Source organism: Hemitrygon akajei, chromosome 28 (genome assembly GCF_048418815.1).
Source record: "Hemitrygon akajei chromosome 28, sHemAka1.3, whole genome shotgun sequence".
NCBI lineage: Eukaryota > Metazoa > Chordata > Chondrichthyes > Myliobatiformes > Dasyatidae > Hemitrygon > Hemitrygon akajei.
The window spans coordinates 10,885,610-10,904,791 of NC_133151.1; the positions used below are offsets into that span (position 1 = coordinate 10,885,610).

General features: G+C 68.4%; 1 protein-coding gene across 1 annotated transcript in view; it reads left to right on the forward strand.

Annotated features, from left to right (window-relative positions):
• The window catches only part of LOC140717606 (serine/threonine-protein kinase MRCK alpha-like), a 96,551-nt gene extending 78,025 nt beyond the window's left edge, over window positions 1-18,526 (forward strand). The window contains exons 25-28 of the mRNA XM_073031177.1: window positions 13,791-13,872; window positions 14,242-14,458; window positions 18,208-18,345; window positions 18,516-18,526. Of these exons, the coding sequence (XP_072887278.1) occupies window positions 13,791-13,872; window positions 14,242-14,458; window positions 18,208-18,345; window positions 18,516-18,526 (448 nt within the window). The remainder of the gene's footprint in view (window positions 1-13,790; window positions 13,873-14,241; window positions 14,459-18,207; window positions 18,346-18,515) is intronic.
• The last annotated feature ends 656 nt before the right edge of the window (window positions 18,527-19,182 follow it).

Here is a 19,182-nt window from a genome sequence, read left to right on the forward strand (position 1 = left end):
AGCCCCGTCACTCTCCCGGGAGCCGAACCCGCAGCCCCGTCACTCCCCCGGGAGCCGAACCCGCAGCCCCGTCACTCTCCCGGGAGCCAAACCAGGAGCCCCGTCACTCTCCCGGGAGCCGAACCCGGAGCCCCGTCACTCTCCCGGGAGGCCGAACCCGGAGCCCCGTCTCTCTCCCGGGAGCCGAACACCGAAACCGGAGCCCCGTCACTCTCCCGGGAGCCGAACCCGAAACCGGAGCCCCGTCACTCTCCCGGTTCCCGGTAGCCGAACCCGGAGCCCCGTCACTCTCCCGGGAGCCGAACCCGGAGCCCCGTCACTCTCCCGGGAGCCGAACTCGGAGCCCCGTCACTCTCCCGGGAGCCGAACCCGGAGCCCCGTCACTCTCCCGGGAGCCGAACCCCGGAGCCCCGTCACTCTCCCGGGAGCCGAACCCGGAGCCCCGTCACTCCCCCGGGAGCCGAACCCGGAGCCCCGTCACTCTCCCGGGAGCCGAACCCGGAGCCCCGTCTCTCTCCGGGAGCCGAACCCGCAGCCCCGTCACTCTCCCGGGAGCCGAACCCGGAGCCCCGTCACTCACCCGGAGCCGAACCCGCAGCCCGTCACTCCCCCGGGAGCCGAAACCGGAGCCCGTCACTCTCCCGGGAGCCGAACCCGAAACCGGAGCCCCGTCACTCTCCCGGTAGCCGAACCCGGAGCCCCGTCACTCTCCCGGGAGCCGAACCCGGAGCCCCGTCCACTCTCCCGGGAGCCGAACTCGGAGCCCCGTCACTCCTCCCGGGAGCCGAACCCGAAACCGGAGCCCCGTCACTCTCCCGGGAGCCGAACCCGAAACCGGAGCCCCGTCACTCTCCCGGTAGCCGAACCCGGAGCCCCGTCACTCTCCCGGGAGCCAAACCCGCAGCCCCGTCACTCTCCGGGAGACGAACCCGCAGCCCCGTCACTCTCCCGGGAGACGAACCCGCAGCCCCGTCACTCTCCCGGGAGCCGAACCCGAACCGGAGCCCCGTCACTCTCCCGGGAGCCGAACCCGGAGCCCCGTCACTCTCCCGGGAGCCGAACCCGCAGCCCCGTCACTCTCCCTGGGAGCCGAACCCGGAGCCCGTCACTCTCCCGGGAGCCGAACCCGCAGCCCCGTCACTCTCCCGGGAGCCGAACCCGCAGCCCCGTCACTCGCCCGGAGCCGAACCCGGAGCCCCGTCACTCTCCCGGGAGCCGAACCCGGAGCCCCGTCTCTCTCCCGGGAGCCGAACCCGCAGCCCCGTCACTCTCCCGGGAGCCGAACCCGGAGCCCCGTCACTCTCCCGGGAGCCGAACCCGCAGCCCCGTCACTCCCCCGGGAGCCGAAACCGGAGCCCCGTCACTCTCCCGGGAGCCGAACCCGAAACCGGAGCCCCGTCACTCTCCCGGTAGCCGAACCCGGAGCCCCGTCACTCTCCCGGGAGCCGAACCCGGAGCCCCGTCAACTCTCCCGGGAGCCGAACCCGCAGCCCCGTCACTCTCCCGGGAGCCGAACCCGCAGCCCCGTCACTCTCCCGGGAGCCGAACCCGCAGCCCCGTCACTCCCCGGGAGCCGAACCCGGAGCCCCGTCACTCTCCCGGGAGCCGAACCCGGAGCCCCGTCTCTCTCCCGGGAGCCGAACCCGCAGCCCCGTCACTCTCACCGGGAGCCGAACCCGGAGCCCCGTCACTCTCCCGGGAGCCGAACCCGCAGCCCCCGTCACTCCCCCGGGAGCCGAAACCGGAGCCCCGTCACTCTCCCGGGAGCCGAACCCGAAACCGGAGCCCCGTCACTCTCCCGGTAGCCGAACCCGAAACCGGAGCCCCGTCACTCTCCCGGTAGCCGAACCCGGAGCCCCGTCACTCTCCCGGGAGCCGAACCCGGAGCCCCGTCACTCTCCCGGGAGCCGAACTCGGAGCCCCGTCACTCTCCCGGGAGCCGAACCCGCAGCCCCGTCACTCTCCCGGGAGCCGAACCCGCAGCCCCGTCACTCCCCCGGGAGCCGAACCCGGAGCCCCGTCACTCTCCCGGGAGCCGAACCCGGAGCCCCGTCACTCTCCCGGGAGCCGAACCCGGAGCCCCGTCACTCCCCCGGGAGCCGAACCCGGAGCCCCGTCACTCTCCCGGGAGCCGAACCCGGAGCCCCGTCACTCTCCCGGGAGCCGAACCCGGAGCCCCGTCACTCCCCCGGGAGCCGAACCCGGAGCCCCGTCACTCTCCCGGGAGCCGAACCCGAAACCGGAGCCCCGTCACTCTCCCGGTAGCCGAACCCGGAGCCCCGTCACTCTCCCGGGAGCCGAACCCGGAGCCCCCGTCACTCTCCCGGGAGCCGAACCCGGAGCCCCGTCACTCTCCCGGGAGCCGAACCCGCGAGCCCCGTCACTCTCCCGGGAGCCGAACCCGCAGCCCCGTCACTCCCCCGGGAGCCGAACCCGGAGCCCCGTCACTCTCCCGGGAGCCGAACCCGGAGCCCCGTCTCTCTCCCGGGAGCCGAACCCGCAGCCCCGTCACTCTCCCGGGAGCCGAACCCGGAGCCCCGTCACTCTCCCGGGAGCCGAACCCGCAGCCCCGTCACTCCCCCGGGAGCCGAAACCGGAGCCCCGTCACTCTCCCGGGAGCCGAACCCGAAACCGGAGCCCCGTCACTCTCCCGGTAGCCGAACCCGAAACCGGAGCCCCGTCACTCTCCCGGTAGCCGAACCCGGAGCCCCGTCACTCTCCCGGGAGCCGAACCCGGAGCCCCGTCACTCTCCCGGGAGCCGAACTCGGAGCCCCGTCACTCTCCCGGGAGCCGAACCCGCAGCCCCGTCACTCTCCCGGGAGCCGAACCCCGCAGCCCCCGTCACTCCCCCGGGAGCCGAACCCGGAGCCCCGTCACTCTCCCGGGAGCCGAACCCGGAGCCCCGTCTCTCTCCCGGGAGCCGAACCCGCAGCCCCGTCACTCTCCCGGGAGCCGAACCCGGAGCCCCGTCACTCTCCCGGGAGCCGAACCCGCAGCCCCGTCACTCCCCCGGGAGCCGAAACCGGAGCCCCGTCACTCTCCCGGGAGCCGAACCCGAAACCGGAGCCCCGTCACTCTCCCGGTAGCCGAACCCGGAGCCCCGTCACTCTCCCGGGAGCCGAACCCGGAGCCCCGTCACTCTCCCGGGAGCCGAACTCGGAGCCCCGTCACTCTCCCGGGAGCCGAACCCGGAGCCCCGTCACTCTCCCGGGAGCCGAACCCGGAGCCCCGTCACTCTCCCGGGAGCCGAACCCGAAACCGGAGCCCCGTCACTCTCCCGGTAGCCGAACCCGGAGCCCAGTCACTCTCCCGGGAGCCGAACCCGGAGCCCCGTCACTCTCCCGGGAGCCGAACTCGGAGCCCCGTCACTCTCCCGGGAGCCGAACCCGCAGCCCCGTCACTCTCCCGGGAGCCGAACCCGCAGCCCCGTCACTCCCCCGGGAGCCGAACCCGGAGCCCCGTCACTCTCCCGGGAGCCGAACCCGGAGCCCCGTCTCTCTCCCGGGAGCCGAACCCGCAGCCCCGTCACTCTCCCGGGAGCCGAACCCGCAGCCCCGTCACTCCCCCGGGAGCCGAAACCGGAGCCCCGTCACTCTCCCGGGAGCCGAACCCGAAACCGGAGCCCCGTCACTCTCCCGGTAGCCGAACCCGGAGCCCCGTCACTCTCCCGGGAGCCGAACCCGGAGCCCCGTCACTCTCCCGGGAGCCGAACTCGGAGCCCCGTCACTCTCCCGGGAGCCGAACCCGGAGCCCCGTCACTCTCCCGGGAGCCGAACCCGGAGCCCCGTCAATCTCCCGGGAGCCGAACCCGAAACCGGAGCCCCGTCACTCTCCCGGTAGCCGAACCCGGAGCCCCGTCACTCTCCCGGGAGCCGAACCCGGAGCCCCGTCACTCTCCCGGGAGCCGAACTCGGAGCCCCGTCACTCTCCCGGGAGCCGAACCCGCAGCCCCGTCACTCTCCCGGGAGCCGAACCCGCAGCCCCGTCACTCCCCCGGGAGCCGAACCCGGAGCCCCGTCACTCTCCCGGGAGCCGAACCCGGAGCCCCGTCTCTCTCCCGGGAGCCGAACCCGCAGCCCCGTCACTCTCCCGGGAGCCGAACCCGGAGCCCCGTCACTCTCCCGGGAGCCGAACCCGCAGCCCCGTCACTCCCCCGGGAGCCGAAACCGGAGCCCCCGTCACTCTCCCGGGAGCCGAACCCGAAACCGGAGCCCCGTCACTCTCCCGGTAGCCGAACCCGGAGCCCCGTCACTCTCCCGGGAGCCGAACCCGGAGCCCCGTCACTCTCCCGGGAGCCGAACTCGGAGCCCCGTCACTCTCCCGGGAGCCGAACCCGAGCCCCGTCACTCTCCCGGGGAGCCGAACCCGGAGCCCCGTCACTCTCCCCGGGAGCCGAACCCGGAGCCCCGTCTCTCTCCCGGGAGCCGAACCCGAACCGGAGCCCCGTCACTCTCCCGGGAGCCGAACCCGAAACCGGAGCCCCGTCACTCTCCCGGTAGCCGAACCCGGAGCCCCGTCACTCTCCCGGGAGCCAAACCCGCAGCCCCGTCACTCTCCCGGGAGACGAACCCGCAGCCCCGTCACTCTCCCGGGAGCCGAACCCGAAACCGGAGCCCCGTCACTCTCCCGGGAGCCGAACCCGAAACCGGAGCCCCGTCACTCTCCCGGGAGCCGAACCCGAACCGAGCCCCGTCACTCTCCCGGGAGCCGAACCCGAAACCGGAGCCCCGTCACTCTCCCGGGAGCCGAACCCGAAACCGGAGCCCCGTCACTCTCCCGGGAGCCGAACCCGAAACCGGAGCCCCGTCACTCTCCCGGGAGCCGAACCCGGAGCCCCGTCACTCTCCGGGAGCCGAACCCGAAACCGGAGCCCCGTCACTCTCCCGGGAGCCGAACCCGGAGCCCCGTCACTCTCCCGGGAGCCGAACCCACAGCCCCGTCACTCTCCCGGGAGCCGAACCCGGAGCCCCGTCACTCTCCCGGGAGCCGAACCCGCAGCCCCGTCACTCTCCCGGGAGCCGAACCCGGAGCCCCGTCACTCTCCCGGGAGCCGAACCCGGAGCCCCGTCACTCTCCCGGGAGCCGAACCCGCAGCCCCGTCACTCTCCCGGGAGCCGAACCCGCAGCCCCGTCACTCCCCCGGGAGCCGAACCCGCAGCCCCGTCACTCTCCCGGGAGCCGAACCCGGCAGCCCCGTCACTCTCCCGGGAGCCGAACCCGCAGCCCCGTCACTCTCCCGGGAGCCGAACCCGCAGCCCCGTCACTCCCCCCGGGAGCCGAACCCGCAGCCCCGTCACTCTCCCGGGAGCCGAACCCGCAGCCCCGTCACTCTCCCGGGAGCCGAACCCGGAGCCCCGTCACTCTCCCGGGAGCCGAACCCGGAGCCCCGTCACTCTCCCGGGAGCCGAACCCGCAGCCCCGTCACTCTCCCGGGAGCCGAACCCGCAGCCCCGTCACTCCCCCGGGAGCCGAACCCGCAGCCCCGTCACTCCCCCGGGAGCCGAACCCGCAGCCCCCGTCACTCTCCCGGGAGCCAAACCAGGAGCCCCGTCACTCTCCCGGGAGCCGAACCCGGAGCCCCGTCACTCTCCCGGGAGCCGAACCCGGAGCCCCGTCTCTCTCCCGGGAGCCGAACCCGAAACCGGAGCCCCGTCACTCTCCCGGGAGCCGAACCCGAAACCGGAGCCCCGTCACTCTCCCGGGAGCCGAACCCGGAGCCCCGTCACTCTCCCGGGAGCCGAACTCGGAGCCCCGTCACTCTCCCGGGAGCCGAACTCGGAGCCCCGTCACTCTCCCGGGAGCCGAACCCGGAGCCCCGTCACTCTCCCGGGAGCCGAACCCGGAGCCCCGTCTCTCTCCCGGGAGCCGAACCCGGAGCCCCGTCACTCTCCCGGAGCCGAACCCGGAGCCCCGTCTCTCTCCCGGGAGCCGAACCCGGAACCCCCGTCACTCTCACGGGAGCCGAACCCGGAGCCCCGTCACTCTCCCGGGAGCCGAACCCGGAGCCCCGTCACTCTCCCGGGAGCCGAACTCGGAGCCCCGTCACTCTCCCGGGAGCCGAACTCGGAGCCCCGTCACTCTCCCGGGAGCCGAACCCGGAGCCCCGTCACTCTCCCGGGAGCCGAACCCGGAGCCCCGTCACTCTCCCGGGAGCCGAACTCGGAGCCCCGTCACTCTCCCGGGAGCCGAACCCGCAGCCCCCGTCACTCTCCCGGGAGCCGAACCCGCAGCCCCGTCACTCCCCCGGGAGCCGAACCCGGAGCCCCGTCACTCCCCCGGGAGCCGAACCCGGAGCCCCGTCACTCTCCCGGGAGCCGAACCCGGAGCCCCGTCTCTCTCCCGGGAGCCGAGCCCCGTCACTCTCCCGGGAGCCGAACCCGGAGCCCCGTCACTCTCCCGGGAGCCGAACCCGCAGCCCCGTCACTCCCCCGGGAGCCCGAAACCGGAGCCCCGTCACTCTCCGGAGCCGAACCCAAACCGGAGCCCCGTCACTCTCCCGGGAGCCGAACCGGAGCCCCGTCACTCTCCGGGAGCCGAACCCGGAGCCCCGTCACTCTCCCGGGAGCCGAACTCGGAGCCCCGTCACTCCTCCCGGGAGCCGAACCCGGAGCCCCGTCACTCTCCCGGGAGCCGAACCCGGAGCCCCCGTCACTCTCCCGGGAGCCGAACCCGGAGCCCCGTCACTCTCCCGGGAGCCGAACTCGGAGCCCCGTCACTCTCCCGGGAGCCGAACCGCAGCCCCGTCACTCTCCCGGGAGCCGAACCCCCGGAGCCCCGTCACTCTCCCGGGAGCCGAACCCGGAGCCCCGTCACTCTCCCGGGAGCCGAACTCCGGAGCCCCGTCACTCTCCCGGGAGCCGAACCCGCAGCCCCGTCACTCTCCCGGAGCCGAACCCGGAGCCCCGTCACTCTCCCGGGAGCCGAACCCGGAGCCCCGTCACTCCCCCGGGAGCCGAAACCGGAGCCCCGTCACTCTCCCGGGAGCCGAACCCGAAACCGGAGCCCCGTCACTCTCCCGGTAGCCGAACCCGAGCCCCGTCACTCTCCCGGGAGCCGAACCCGGAGCCCCGTCACTCTCCCGGGAGCCGAACTCGGAGCCCCGTCACTCTCCCGGGAGCCGAACCCGGAGCCCCGTCACTCTCCCGGAGCCGAACCCGGAGCCCCGTCACTCTCCCGGGAGCCGAACCCGACCCACCACCGAACCCGGAGCCCCGTCTCTCTCCCGGGAGCCGAACCCGAAACCGGAGCCCCGTCACTCTCCCGGGAGCCGAACCCGAACCGGAGCCCCGTCACTCTCCCGGTAGCCGAACCCGGAGCCCCGTCACTCTCCCGGGAGCCAAACCCGCAGCCCCGTCACTCTCCCGGGAGACGAACCCGCAGCCCCGTCACTCTCCCGGGAGCGAACCCGAAACCGGAGCCCCGTCACTCTCCCGGGAGCCGAACCCGAAACCGGAGCCCCGTCACTCTCCCGGGAGCCGAACCCGAAACCGGAGCCCCGTCACTCTCCCGGGAGCCGAACCCGAAACCGGAGCCCCGTCACTCTCCCGGGAGCCGAACCCGAAACCGGAGCCCCGTCACTCTCCCGGGAGCCGAACCCGAAACCGGAGCCCCGTCACTCTCCCGGGAGCCGAACCCGGAGCCCCGTCACTCTCCGGGAGCCGAACCCGAAACCGGAGCCCCGTCACTCTCCCGGGAGCCGAACCCGGAGCCCCGTCACTCTCCCGGGAGCCGAACCCACAGCCCCGTCACTCTCCCGGGAGCCGAACCCGGAGCCCCGTCACTCTCCGGGAGCCGAACCCGCAGCCCCGTCACTCTCCCGGGAGCCGAACCCGGAGCCCGTCACTCTCCCGGGAGCCGAACCCGGAGCCCCGTCACTCTCCCGGGAGCCGAACCCGCAGCCCCGTCACTCTCCCGGGAGCCGAACCCGCAGCCCGTCACTCCCCCGGGAGCCGAACCCGCAGCCCCGTCACTCTCCCGGGAGCCGAACCCGCAGCCCCGTCACTCTCCCGGGAGCCGAACCCGCAGCCCCGTCACTCTCCCGGGAGCCGAACCCGCAGCCCGGTCACTCCCCCGGGAGCCGAACCCGCAGCCCCGTCACTCTCCCGGGAGCCGAACCCGCAGCCCCGTCACTCTCCCGGGAGCCGAACCCGGAGCCCCGTCACTCTCCCGGGAGCCGAACCCGGAGCCCCGTCACTCTCCCGGGAGCCGAACCCGCAGCCCCGTCACTCTCCCGGGAGCCGAACCCGCAGCCCCGTCACTCCCCCGGGAGCCGAACCCGCAGCCCCGTCACTCCCCCGGGAGCCGAACCCGCAGCCCCGTCACTCTCCCGGGAGCCAAACCAGGAGCCCCGTCACTCTCCCGGGAGCCGAACCCGGAGCCCCGTCACTCTCCCGGGAGCCGAACCCGGAGCCCCGTCTCTCTCCCGGGAGCCGAACCCGAAACCGGAGCCCCGTCACTCTCCCGGGAGCCGAACCCGAAACCGGAGCCCCGTCACTCTCCCGGGAGCCGAACCCGGAGCCCCGTCACTCTCCCGGGAGCCGAACTCGGAGCCCCGTCACTCTCCCGGGAGCCGAACTCGGAGCCCCGTCACTCTCCCCGGGAGCCGAACCCGGAGCCCCGTCACTCTCCCGGGAGCCGAACCCGGAGCCCCGTCTCTCTCCCGGGAGCCGAACCCGGAGCCCCGTCACTCTCCCGGGAGCCGAACCCGGAGCCCCGTCTCTCTCCCGGGAGCCGAACCCGGAACCCCGTCACTCTCACGGGAGCCGAACCCGGAGCCCCGTCACTCTCCCGGGAGCCGAACCCGGAGCCCCGTCACTCTCCCGGGAGCCGAACTCGGAGCCCCGTCACTCTCCCGGGAGCCGAACTCGGAGCCCCGTCACTCTCCCGGGAGCCGAACCCGGAGCCCCGTCACTCTCCCGGGAGCCGAACCCGGAGCCCCGTCACTCTCCCGGGAGCCGAACTCGGAGCCCCCGTCACTCTCCCGGGAGCCGAACCCGCAGCCCCGTCACTCTCCCGGGAGCCGAACCCGCAGCCCCGTCACTCCCCCGGGAGCCGAACCCGGAGCCCCGTCACTCTCCCGGGAGCCGAACCCGGAGCCCCGTCTCTCTCCCGGGAGCCGAACCCGCAGCCCCGTCACTCTCCCGGGAGCCGAACCCGGAGCCCCGTCACTCTCCCGGGAGCCGAACCCGCAGCCCCGTCACTCCCCCGGGAGCCGAAACCGGAGCCCCGTCACTCTCCCGGGAGCCGAACCCGAAACCGGAGCCCCGTCACTCTCCCGGTAGCCGAACCCGGAGCCCCGTCACTCTCCCGGGAGCCGAACCCGGAGCCCCGTCACTCTCCCGGGAGCCGAACTCGGAGCCCCGTCACTCTCCCGGGAGCCGAACCCGGAGCCCCGTCACTCTCCCGGGAGCCGAACCCGGAGCCCCGTCACTCTCCCGGGAGCCGAACCCGAAACCGGAGCCCCGTCACTCTCCCGGTAGCCGAACCCGGAGCCCAGTCACTCTCCCGGGAGCCGAACCCGGAGCCCCGTCACTCTCCCGGGAGCCGAACTCGGAGCCCCGTCACTCTCCCGGGAGCCGAACCCGCAGCCCCGTCACTCTCCCGGGAGCCGAACCCGCAGCCCCGTCACTCCCCCGGGAGCCGAACCCGGAGCCCCGTCACTCTCCCGGGAGCCGAACCCGGAGCCCCGTCTCTCTCCCGGGAGCCGAACCCGCAGCCCCGTCACTCTCCCGGGAGCCGAACCCGCAGCCCCGTCACTCCCCCGGGAGCCGAAAACCGGAGCCCCGTCACTCTCCCGGGAGCCGAACCCGAAACCGGAGCCCCGTCACTCTCCCGGTAGCCGAACCCGGAGCCCCGTCACTCTCCCGGGAGCCGAACCCGGAGCCCCGTCACTCTCCCGGGAGCCGAACCCGGAGCCCCGTCACTCTCCCGGGAGCCGAACCCGGAGCCCCGTCACTCTCCCGGGAGCCGAACCCGGAGCCCCGTCAATCTCCCGGGAGCCGAACCCGAAACCGGAGCCCCGTCACTCTCCCGGTAGCCGAACCCGGAGCCCCGTCACTCTCCCGGGAGCCGAACCCGGAGCCCCGTCACTCTCCCGGGAGCCGAACTCGGAGCCCCGTCACTCTCCCGGGAGCCGAACCCGCAGCCCCGTCACTCTCCCGGGAGCCGAACCCGCAGCCCCGTCACTCCCCCGGGAGCCGAACCCGGAGCCCCGTCACTCTCCCGGGAGCCGAACCCGGAGCCCCGTCACTCTCCCGGGAGCCGAACCCGCAGCCCCGTCACTCCCCCGGGAGACGAACCCGCAGCCCCGTCACTCTCCCGGGAGCCGAACCCGAAACCGGAGCCCCGTCACTCTCCCGGGAGCCGAACCCGAAACCGGAGCCCCGTCACTCTCCCGGGAGCCGAACCCGAAACCGGAGCCCCGTCACTCTCCCGGGAGCCGAACCCGAAACCGGAGCCCCGTCACTCTCCCGGGAGCCGAACCCGAAACCGGAGCCCCGTCACTCTCCCGGGAGCCGAACCCGAAACCGGAGCCCCGTCACTCTCCCGGGAGCCGAACCCGGAGCCCCGTCACTCTCCCGGGAGCCGAACCCGAAACCGGAGCCCCGTCACTCTCCCGGGAGCCGAACCCGGAGCCCCGTCACTCTCCCGGGAGCCGAACCCACAGCCCCGTCACTCTCCCGGGAGCCGAACCCGGAGCCCCGTCACTCTCCCGGGAGCCGAACCCGCAGCCCCGTCACTCTCCCGGGAGCCGAACCCGGAGCCCCGTCACTCTCCCGGGAGCCGAACTCGGAGCCCCCGTCACTCTCCCGGGAGCCGAACCCGCAGCCCCGTCACTCTCCCGGGAGCCGAACCCGCAGCCCCGTCACTCCCCCGGGAGCCGAACCCGGAGCCCCGTCACTCTCCCGGGAGCCGAACCCGGAGCCCCGTCTCTCTCCCGGGAGCCGAACCCGCAGCCCCGTCACTCTCCCGGGAGCCGAACCCGGAGCCCCGTCACTCTCCCGGGAGCCGAACCCGCAGCCCCGTCACTCCCCCCGGGAGCCGAAACCGGAGCCCCGTCACTCTCCCGGGAGCCGAACCCGAAACCGGAGCCCCGTCACTCTCCCGGTAGCCGAACCCGGAGCCCCGTCACTCTCCCGGGAGCCGAACCCGGAGCCCCGTCACTCTCCCGGGAGCCGAACTCGGAGCCCCGTCACTCTCCCGGGAGCCGAACCCGGAGCCCCGTCACTCTCCCGGGAGCCGAACCCGGAGCCCCGTCACTCTCCCGGGAGCCGAACCCGGAGCCCCGTCTCTCTCCCGGGAGCCGAACCCGAAACCGGAGCCCCGTCACTCTCCCGGGAGCCGAACCCGAAACCGGAGCCCCGTCACTCTCCCGGTAGCCGAACCCGGAGCCCCGTCACTCTCCCGGGAGCCAAACCCGCAGCCCCGTCACTCTCCCGGGAGACGAACCCGCAGCCCCGTCACTCTCCCGGGAGCCGAACCCGAAACCGGAGCCCCGTCACTCTCCCGGGAGCCGAACCCGAAACCGGAGCCCCCGTCACTCTCCCGGGAGCCGAACCCGAAACCGGAGCCCCGTCACTCTCCCGGGAGCCGAACCCGAAACCGGAGCCCCGTCACTCTCCCGGGAGCCGAACCCGAAACCGGAGCCCCCGTCACTCTCCCGGGAGCCGAACCCGAAACCGGAGCCCCGTCACTCTCCCGGGAGCCGAACCCGGAGCCCCGTCACTCTCCCGGGAGCCGAACCCGAAACCGGAGCCCCGTCACTCTCCCGGGAGCCGAACCCGGAGCCCCGTCACTCTCCCGGGAGCCGAACCCACAGCCCCGTCACTCTCCCGGGAGCCGAACCCGGAGCCCCGTCACTCTCCCGGGAGCCGAACCCGCAGCCCCGTCACTCTCCCGGGAGCCGAACCCGGAGCCCCGTCACTCTCCCGGGAGCCGAACCCGCAGCCCCGTCACTCTCCCGGGAGCCGAACCCGCAGCCCCGTCACTCTCCCGGGAGCCGAACCCGCAGCCCCGTCACTCCCCCGGGAGCCGAACCCGCAGCCCCGTCACTCCCCCGGGAGCCGAACCCGCAGCCCCGTCACTCTCCCGGGAGCCGAACCCGCAGCCCCGTCACTCTCCCGGGAGCCGAACCCGCAGCCCCGTCACTCCCCCGGGAGCCGAACCCGCAGCCCCGTCACTCTCCCGGGAGCCGAACCCGCAGCCCCGTCACTCTCCCGGGAGCCGAACCCGGAGCCCCGTCACTCTCCCGGGAGCCGAACCCGGAGCCCCGTCACTCTCCCGGGAGCCGAACCCGCAGCCCCGTCACTCTCCCGGGAGCCGAACCCGCAGCCCCGTCACTCCCCCGGGAGCCGAACCCGCAGCCCCGTCACTCCCCCGGGAGCCGAACCCGCAGCCCCGTCACTCTCCCGGGAGCCAAACCAGGAGCCCCGTCACTCTCCCGGGAGCCGAACCCGGAGCCCCGTCACTCTCCCGGGAGCCGAACCCGGAGCCCCGTCTCTCTCCCGGGAGCCGAACCCGAAACCGGAGCCCCGTCACTCTCCCGGGAGCCGAACCCGAAACCGGAGCCCCGTCACTCTCCCGGGAGCCGAACCCGGAGCCCCGTCACTCTCCCGGGAGCCGAACTCGGAGCCCCGTCACTCTCCCGGGAGCCGAACTCGGAGCCCCGTCACTCTCCCGGGAGCCGAACCCGGAGCCCCGTCACTCTCCCGGGAGCCGAACCCGGAGCCCCGTCTCTCTCCCGGGAGCCGAACCCGGAGCCCCGTCACTCTCCCGGGAGCCGAACCCGGAGCCCCGTCTCTCTCCCGGAGCCGAACCCGGAGCCCCGTCTCTCTCCCCGGGAGCCGAACCCGGAACCCCGTCACTCTCACGGGAGCCGAACCCGGAGCCCCGTCACTCTCCCGGGAGCCGAACCCGGAGCCCCGTCACTCTCCCGGGAGCCGAACCCGGAGCCCCCCGTCACTCTCCCGGGAGCCGAACCCGGAGCCCCCGTCACTCTCCCGGGAGCCGAACCCGGAGCCCCGTCACTCTCCCGGGAGCCGAACCGGAGCCCCGTCACTCTCCCGGGAGCCGAACCCGGAGCCCCGTCTCTCTCCCGGGAGCCGAACCCGGAGCCCCGTCACTCTCACGGGAGCCGAACCCGGAGCCCCGTCACTCTCCCGGGAGCCGAACCCGGAGCCCCGTCACTCTCCCGGGAGCCGAACCCGGAGCCCCGTCACTCTCCCGGGAGCCGAACCCGGAGCCCCGTCACTCTCCCGGGAGCCGAACCCGGAGCCCCGTCACTCTCCCGGGAGCCGAACCCGGAGCCCCGTCACTCTCCCGGGAGCCGAACCCGGAGCCCCGTCACTCTCCCGGGAGCCGAACCCGGAGCCCCGTCACTCTCCCGGGAGCCGAACCCGGAGCCCCGTCACTCTCACGGGAGCCGAACCCGGAGCCCCGTCAATCTCCCGGGAGCCGAACCCGGAGCCCCGTCACTGTCCCGGGAGCCGAACCCGCAGCCCCGTCACTCTCCCGGGAGCCGAACCCGGAGCCCCGTCACTCTCCCGGGAGCCGAACCCGGAGCCCCGTCTCTCTCCCGGGAGCCGAACCTGAAACCGGAGCCCCGTCACTCTCCCGGTAGCTGATCCCGGGTCCCTTCATCCCTCCGGGAAGCGAACCCCGACCCCTCCATTACTCTGCTCCCCGGGATCCTTTCCCTTGCCGGGGAGGTGGGTTGGGGATCGGGGAGGTCCGATACGGCGGGAGAGCGGTCGGGGCCGTCCCGGTGACGGAGAGTTTGATCGTGTTGCAGGGACGAGGGTTTCTCCGTCGCCTCTGTCTTATCCTCCGATGTCATCCACGCCAACAAGAAGGACGTCCCTTGCATCTTCCGGGTGAGTGAGAGGGACCCTCCCGCCTCCCCTCTGCGCGGAGTGAAAGCCGGTAACCCCAGCCCACCGAGTGACTCGCCGCCCACCTCCCCAACCCCTCTGCTGCTAATTTCTCCTCTCAGGCGCACCGTGGCTTCAGGGAACACCGTCAAATCCATTCACCCCCTTGATTTTTGGCCGGAAAGCCCCCACCCCCCCTTCCATCTCTGTCACTCGGTGGTGCGAGGGCGACGCAGCCACTCAGGCCGAATCCCCGGGGTTGGATTTCCTCCGGCTATGCACTCGAGCACCTCAGGACCCTTTGGTCTGTACTGAGCACCGGGTGAGGACGAGCCCCGGACCAGGGTGACCGACTTGCCCCTCTCCCCGCAGGTCACGGCCTCGCAGCTGAGGTTACCGAGCACCAAGACCTCGCTGCTGGTGCTGGCGGACAGCGAGAGCGAGAGGCGGAAGTGGGTGACGGTGATCAACGAGTTGGTCTCCATCTGTAAGCAGAACGGACTCCGGGAGAGCCTGGCGTTGGAGGCCACGGAGGCGTTTGACAGTACCCTGCCCCTGATCCAGAGCGTGCAGTCTGGAGCCATTCTGGGTAATGAGACTGAAACCTCCACACCGTCCCATCACACACTCCCGGGGTCAGACACCCTCCACACCGTCCCATCACACACTCCCGGGGTCAGACACCCTCCACACCGTCCCATCACACACTCCCGGGGTCAGACACCCTCCACACCGTCCCATCACACACTCCCGGGGTCAGACACAGAGTGAATCTCCCTCCGCACCGTCCCATCACACACTCCCGGGGTCAGACACAGAGTGAATCTCCCTCCACACCGTCCCATCGCACACTCCCGGGGTCAGACACAGAGTGAATCTCCCTCCACACCGTCCCATCACACACTCCCGGGGTCAGACACCCTCCACACCGTCCCATCACACACTCCCGGGGTCAGACACAGAGTGAAGCTCCCTCCACACCGTCCCATCGGACACTCCCGGGGTCAGACACAGAGTGAAGCTCCCTCCACACCGTCCCATCGGACACTCCCGGGGTCAGACACAGAGTGAAGCTCCCTCCACACCGTCCCATCACACACTCCCGGGGTCAGACACAGAGTGAAGCTCCCTCATCATCCTGTTTTTACACAGGAACAGAGAACTCTACAAAATTCATTGATACAGCCCAGTCCTTCACAGGAAATATCCTCCCACCACTGACCAGCATCCATCCTCAAGGACCCCCATCACCCAGACGATGCAGCTGTCTTTATGCAGGTGGTACAGGAGCCTCAGGTCCCACACCACCAGGTTCAGGGACCGTTATCTCCCCTCAACCATCAGGTCCCAAACCAGCAGTTTCAGGGACAGTTATCACCCCTCAACCATCAGGTCCCAAACCAGCAGTTTCAGGGACTGTTATCACCCCTCAACCATCAGGTCCCACACCACCAGGTTCAGGGACAGTTATCACCCCTCAACCATCAGGTCCCACACCACCAGGTTCAGGGACAGTTATCACCCCTCAACCATCAGGTCCCAAACCACCAGGTTCAGGGACAGTTATCACCCCTCGGCCATCAGGTCCCACACCACCAGGTTCAGGGACAGTTATCACCCCTGAACCATCAGGTCCCACACCATCAGGTTCAGGGACAGTTATCACCTCAACCGTCAGGTCCCACACCACCAGGTTCAGGGACAGTTATCACCCCTCAACCATCAGGTCCCACACCACCAGGTTCAGGGACAGTTATCACCCCTCAACCATCAGGTCCCACACCATCAGGTTCAGGGACAGTTATCACCTCAACCGTCAGGTCCCACACCACCAGGTTCAGGGACAGTTATCACCCCTCAACCATCAGGTCCCACACCACCAGGTTCAGGGACAGTTATCACCCCTCAACCATCAGGTCCCACACCATCAGGTTCAGGGACAGTTATCACCTCAACCGTCAGGTCCCACACCACCAGGTTCAGGGACAGTTATCACCTCAACCGTCAGGTCCCACACCACCAGGTTCAGGGACAGTTATCACCCCTCAACCGTCAGGTCCCACATCACCAGGTTCAGGGACAGTTATCACCCCTCAACCGTCAGGTCCCACACCACCAGGTTCAGGGATAGTTATCACCCCTCGACCATCAGGTCCCACACCACCAGGTTCAGGGACAGTTATCACCCCTCGACCGTCAGGTCCCACACCACCAGGTTCAGGGACAGTTATCACCTCAACCGTCAGGTCCCACACCACCAGGTTCAGGGACCGTTATCACCCCTCGACCATCAGGTCCCACACCACCAGGTTCAGGGACAGTTATCACCCCTCAACCATCAGGTCCCCCACCACCAGGTTCAGGGACAGTTATCACCCCTCAACCATCAGGTCCCACACCACCAGGTTCAGGGACAGTTATCACCCCTCAACCATCAGGTCCCCCACCACCAGGTTCAGGGACAGTTATCACCCCTCAACCATCAGAATCAGAACTGGGTTTAACATCACCAGTATATGTCGTAGCAGGTTGCTGATAACGTTTCTACCCAAGAAGGTGCTAGTCTGCAGGTCACCCTTGGGCAAGGTGTAGCACCTGCTTAGCCCCCCGATCAGGGTCTCGTGAAGCCCTGGGATCGGGTGGTGGACAGGTGTACGAGCAGCCGGTGCAGATCACAAGCCCTGGTTTTGTGACCACTGACGCCAGGCAGACAATCTCTGAAGAGTATTGATAAAGGCCGGGTCACATGTCTTGTAAAGACACTGCCCAGAAGTAGTCAATGGCAAACCATTTCTGTAGAAAAATTTGCCAAGAACAATCATGGTCACGGAGAGACAGTGATCGCCCGCGTCATACAACACGGCAGATACTGATGATGTCATATGACAACACATGATGTCATATGACAGCACATAAACAAATTATATGTTCTGAAATATGTTGTTTTGTGGCAGCAGGTACATTACGAGACCTAGTAATTAAAAGCAATAAATTACAATAGGAGGTAGATATTTTTAAAAAAAATTAAAGTAGTGAGAAAATAGAAATAAAGTAGTGGGGTAGTGTTCATGGGTTCAATGTCCATTCAGAAATCGGACGGCAGAGGGGAAGAAGCTGTTCCTGAATTGCTGAGTGTGTGTCTTCAGGCTCCTGTACCTCCTCCCTGATGGTAGCAATGAGAAGAGGGCGTGTCCTGGGTGGTGGGGCACCCCTTTCGATGCATCGCCTTTTGAGGGTGACCCGGAGGCTGGTGTGGAAAACTTCACTCACCTCAACACTGGACTGATTCCACAACCTATGGTCTCACCTTCAAGAACTCTACAACCCACGGTCTCACTATTATTTCTCTTTGTCTTTGTTAACGTATAACGTTCAGAACAGGAACAGGCCCTTCGGCCCACAATGTTGTACTGGACCAGCAAAAAGCAAATTTAAAAAAAAAAGACACTAAAAACGAATCCCTCCTACCTACATGTCAGGGTCCGGTCCGGAATCCGCGTTCCGGGTCGTGATCCGGTCCGAGTACTCCGGACTCCGGGTCTTGTAGCCGTCCCTCCCGGCCCCTTTGAGCCTGTTAATTCATCCTGGATCAAGGAGGCCCCCGTTCCTGACACTACACAATGTCACATCCCTCCATCTTCCTCACATCCGTGTGCCTATCCAAACGTCTCTTAAAAGCCTCTACCTCTGCCACTGGGCAGCGCATTCCAAGTTCAAAATATCAGAGTATCTATGCAGTACACCACCCCGAGGTTTGTCTTCGCCACAGACAGGCGCGAAGCAAGGAACCAACCCGTTCAAAACACAGACACCCGACGCCAAAACCCAGCTCCCCAACGCTTGCAGAAAAATATCACACGGAAGAATAAGATCAAAAACACAGAACATAAAACACAGAAGACATATTTTAGTGCAGTTCAGTTCCAGGTATCCACCACTCTCCGAGTAAAAAACTTGCCCCTCACATCCCCCCTCTCACGTTCATTGCACACCCTCTGGTATTTAGACATTTCAACCCTGGGAAACAGATACTCCCTGTCCACTCGTATCTCTGCCTCTCATCACCGTGTAAACCTCTATCAGATCTCTCCTCGGCCTCCGACGCTCCGGAGAAAACAACCCAAGTTTATCCAGCCTCTCCTGATAGCACACCAGGCAGCATCCTGGTGAACCTCTTCTGCCCCCTCCCCAAAGCCTCACCGTCCTCCCCATAGATTCTATAAATTCTGTTGCATTTCGTTATTTTGCCCGGAGGACGGTGACGCAGACGGTACTTTGGCATTAAATTCACTTGCCGTTTGACTCGGGGTCTCCTGGGCCGTCTTCCCTCTTTCTCAGACCAGAAACGAATCGCTCTGGGAACTGAGGACGGCCTCTTCCTGCTGCACGTGACGAAAAACGGTAAGGGGCATCTCCTCGGGGCGCCGGTGCCGGCCGGACAGCTGAGGGTCAGGGTTGAGGGTGAATACGGCCGATGTAGTGGGGGGGTGGGGGGTGGTCACAGTGTGAGGGTTGAGGGTCAAGCGAAAGGGTGGCACAAGGGGACAGAGAGGGCAGGAGGCGTCTGGGGCGGGAGAGTCGGGGAGGGTGGAGGGTGAGGGATGGGGGGTTCCTGGTGTGAGGCTGGGGACTGGCTGCTGTTGTAGGGTCGCAGTAGATGGGGTTGGTCAAAACGGGAGTAAGACAGGCAGATACTTTATTGATGCCAAAGGAAATTACAGAGTCACAGTAGCGTCACAAGTGCACAGATACACAAATATTAGAAGAGAAGTAAGAAAGAATAAAAAATAAGTTACCTCAGACAGTCTAACAGGAGGGGGGGAGGGGGGTCATCACTTGGCTGTAGGTTGACTCATTATCGAGCCCAATGGCCGAGGGTAAGGATTACCTCGTATATCGCTCTTTGGAGCAGCGCAGTTGTCTCAGTCTGTTACTGAAAGTGCTCCTCTGTTCAGCCAAGGTGGCGTGCAGAGGGTGAGAAACATTGTCCAGAATCGCCAGGGTTTTCCGTCGGGTCCTTTGTTCTACCACAGCCTCCAGTGTGTCCAGTTTGACTCCTATAATAGAACCAGGCCTTTCCAATCAGTTTATCGAGCCTGTTGGCATCACCCATGTTGATGCCATTGCCCCAGCACACCACCCCATAGGAGATTGTACTGGTGACAACAGACTGGTAGAACGTGTGAGGGAGAGGCCTGTACACTCCAAAGGGCCTCAGTCTCCTCAGGAAGTAGAGGCGACTCCGGCCCTCCTTGTACACAGCCTCTGTGCTGGTTCTCCACTCAAGTCCGTCATCCAGGTGCCCCCCCTCCC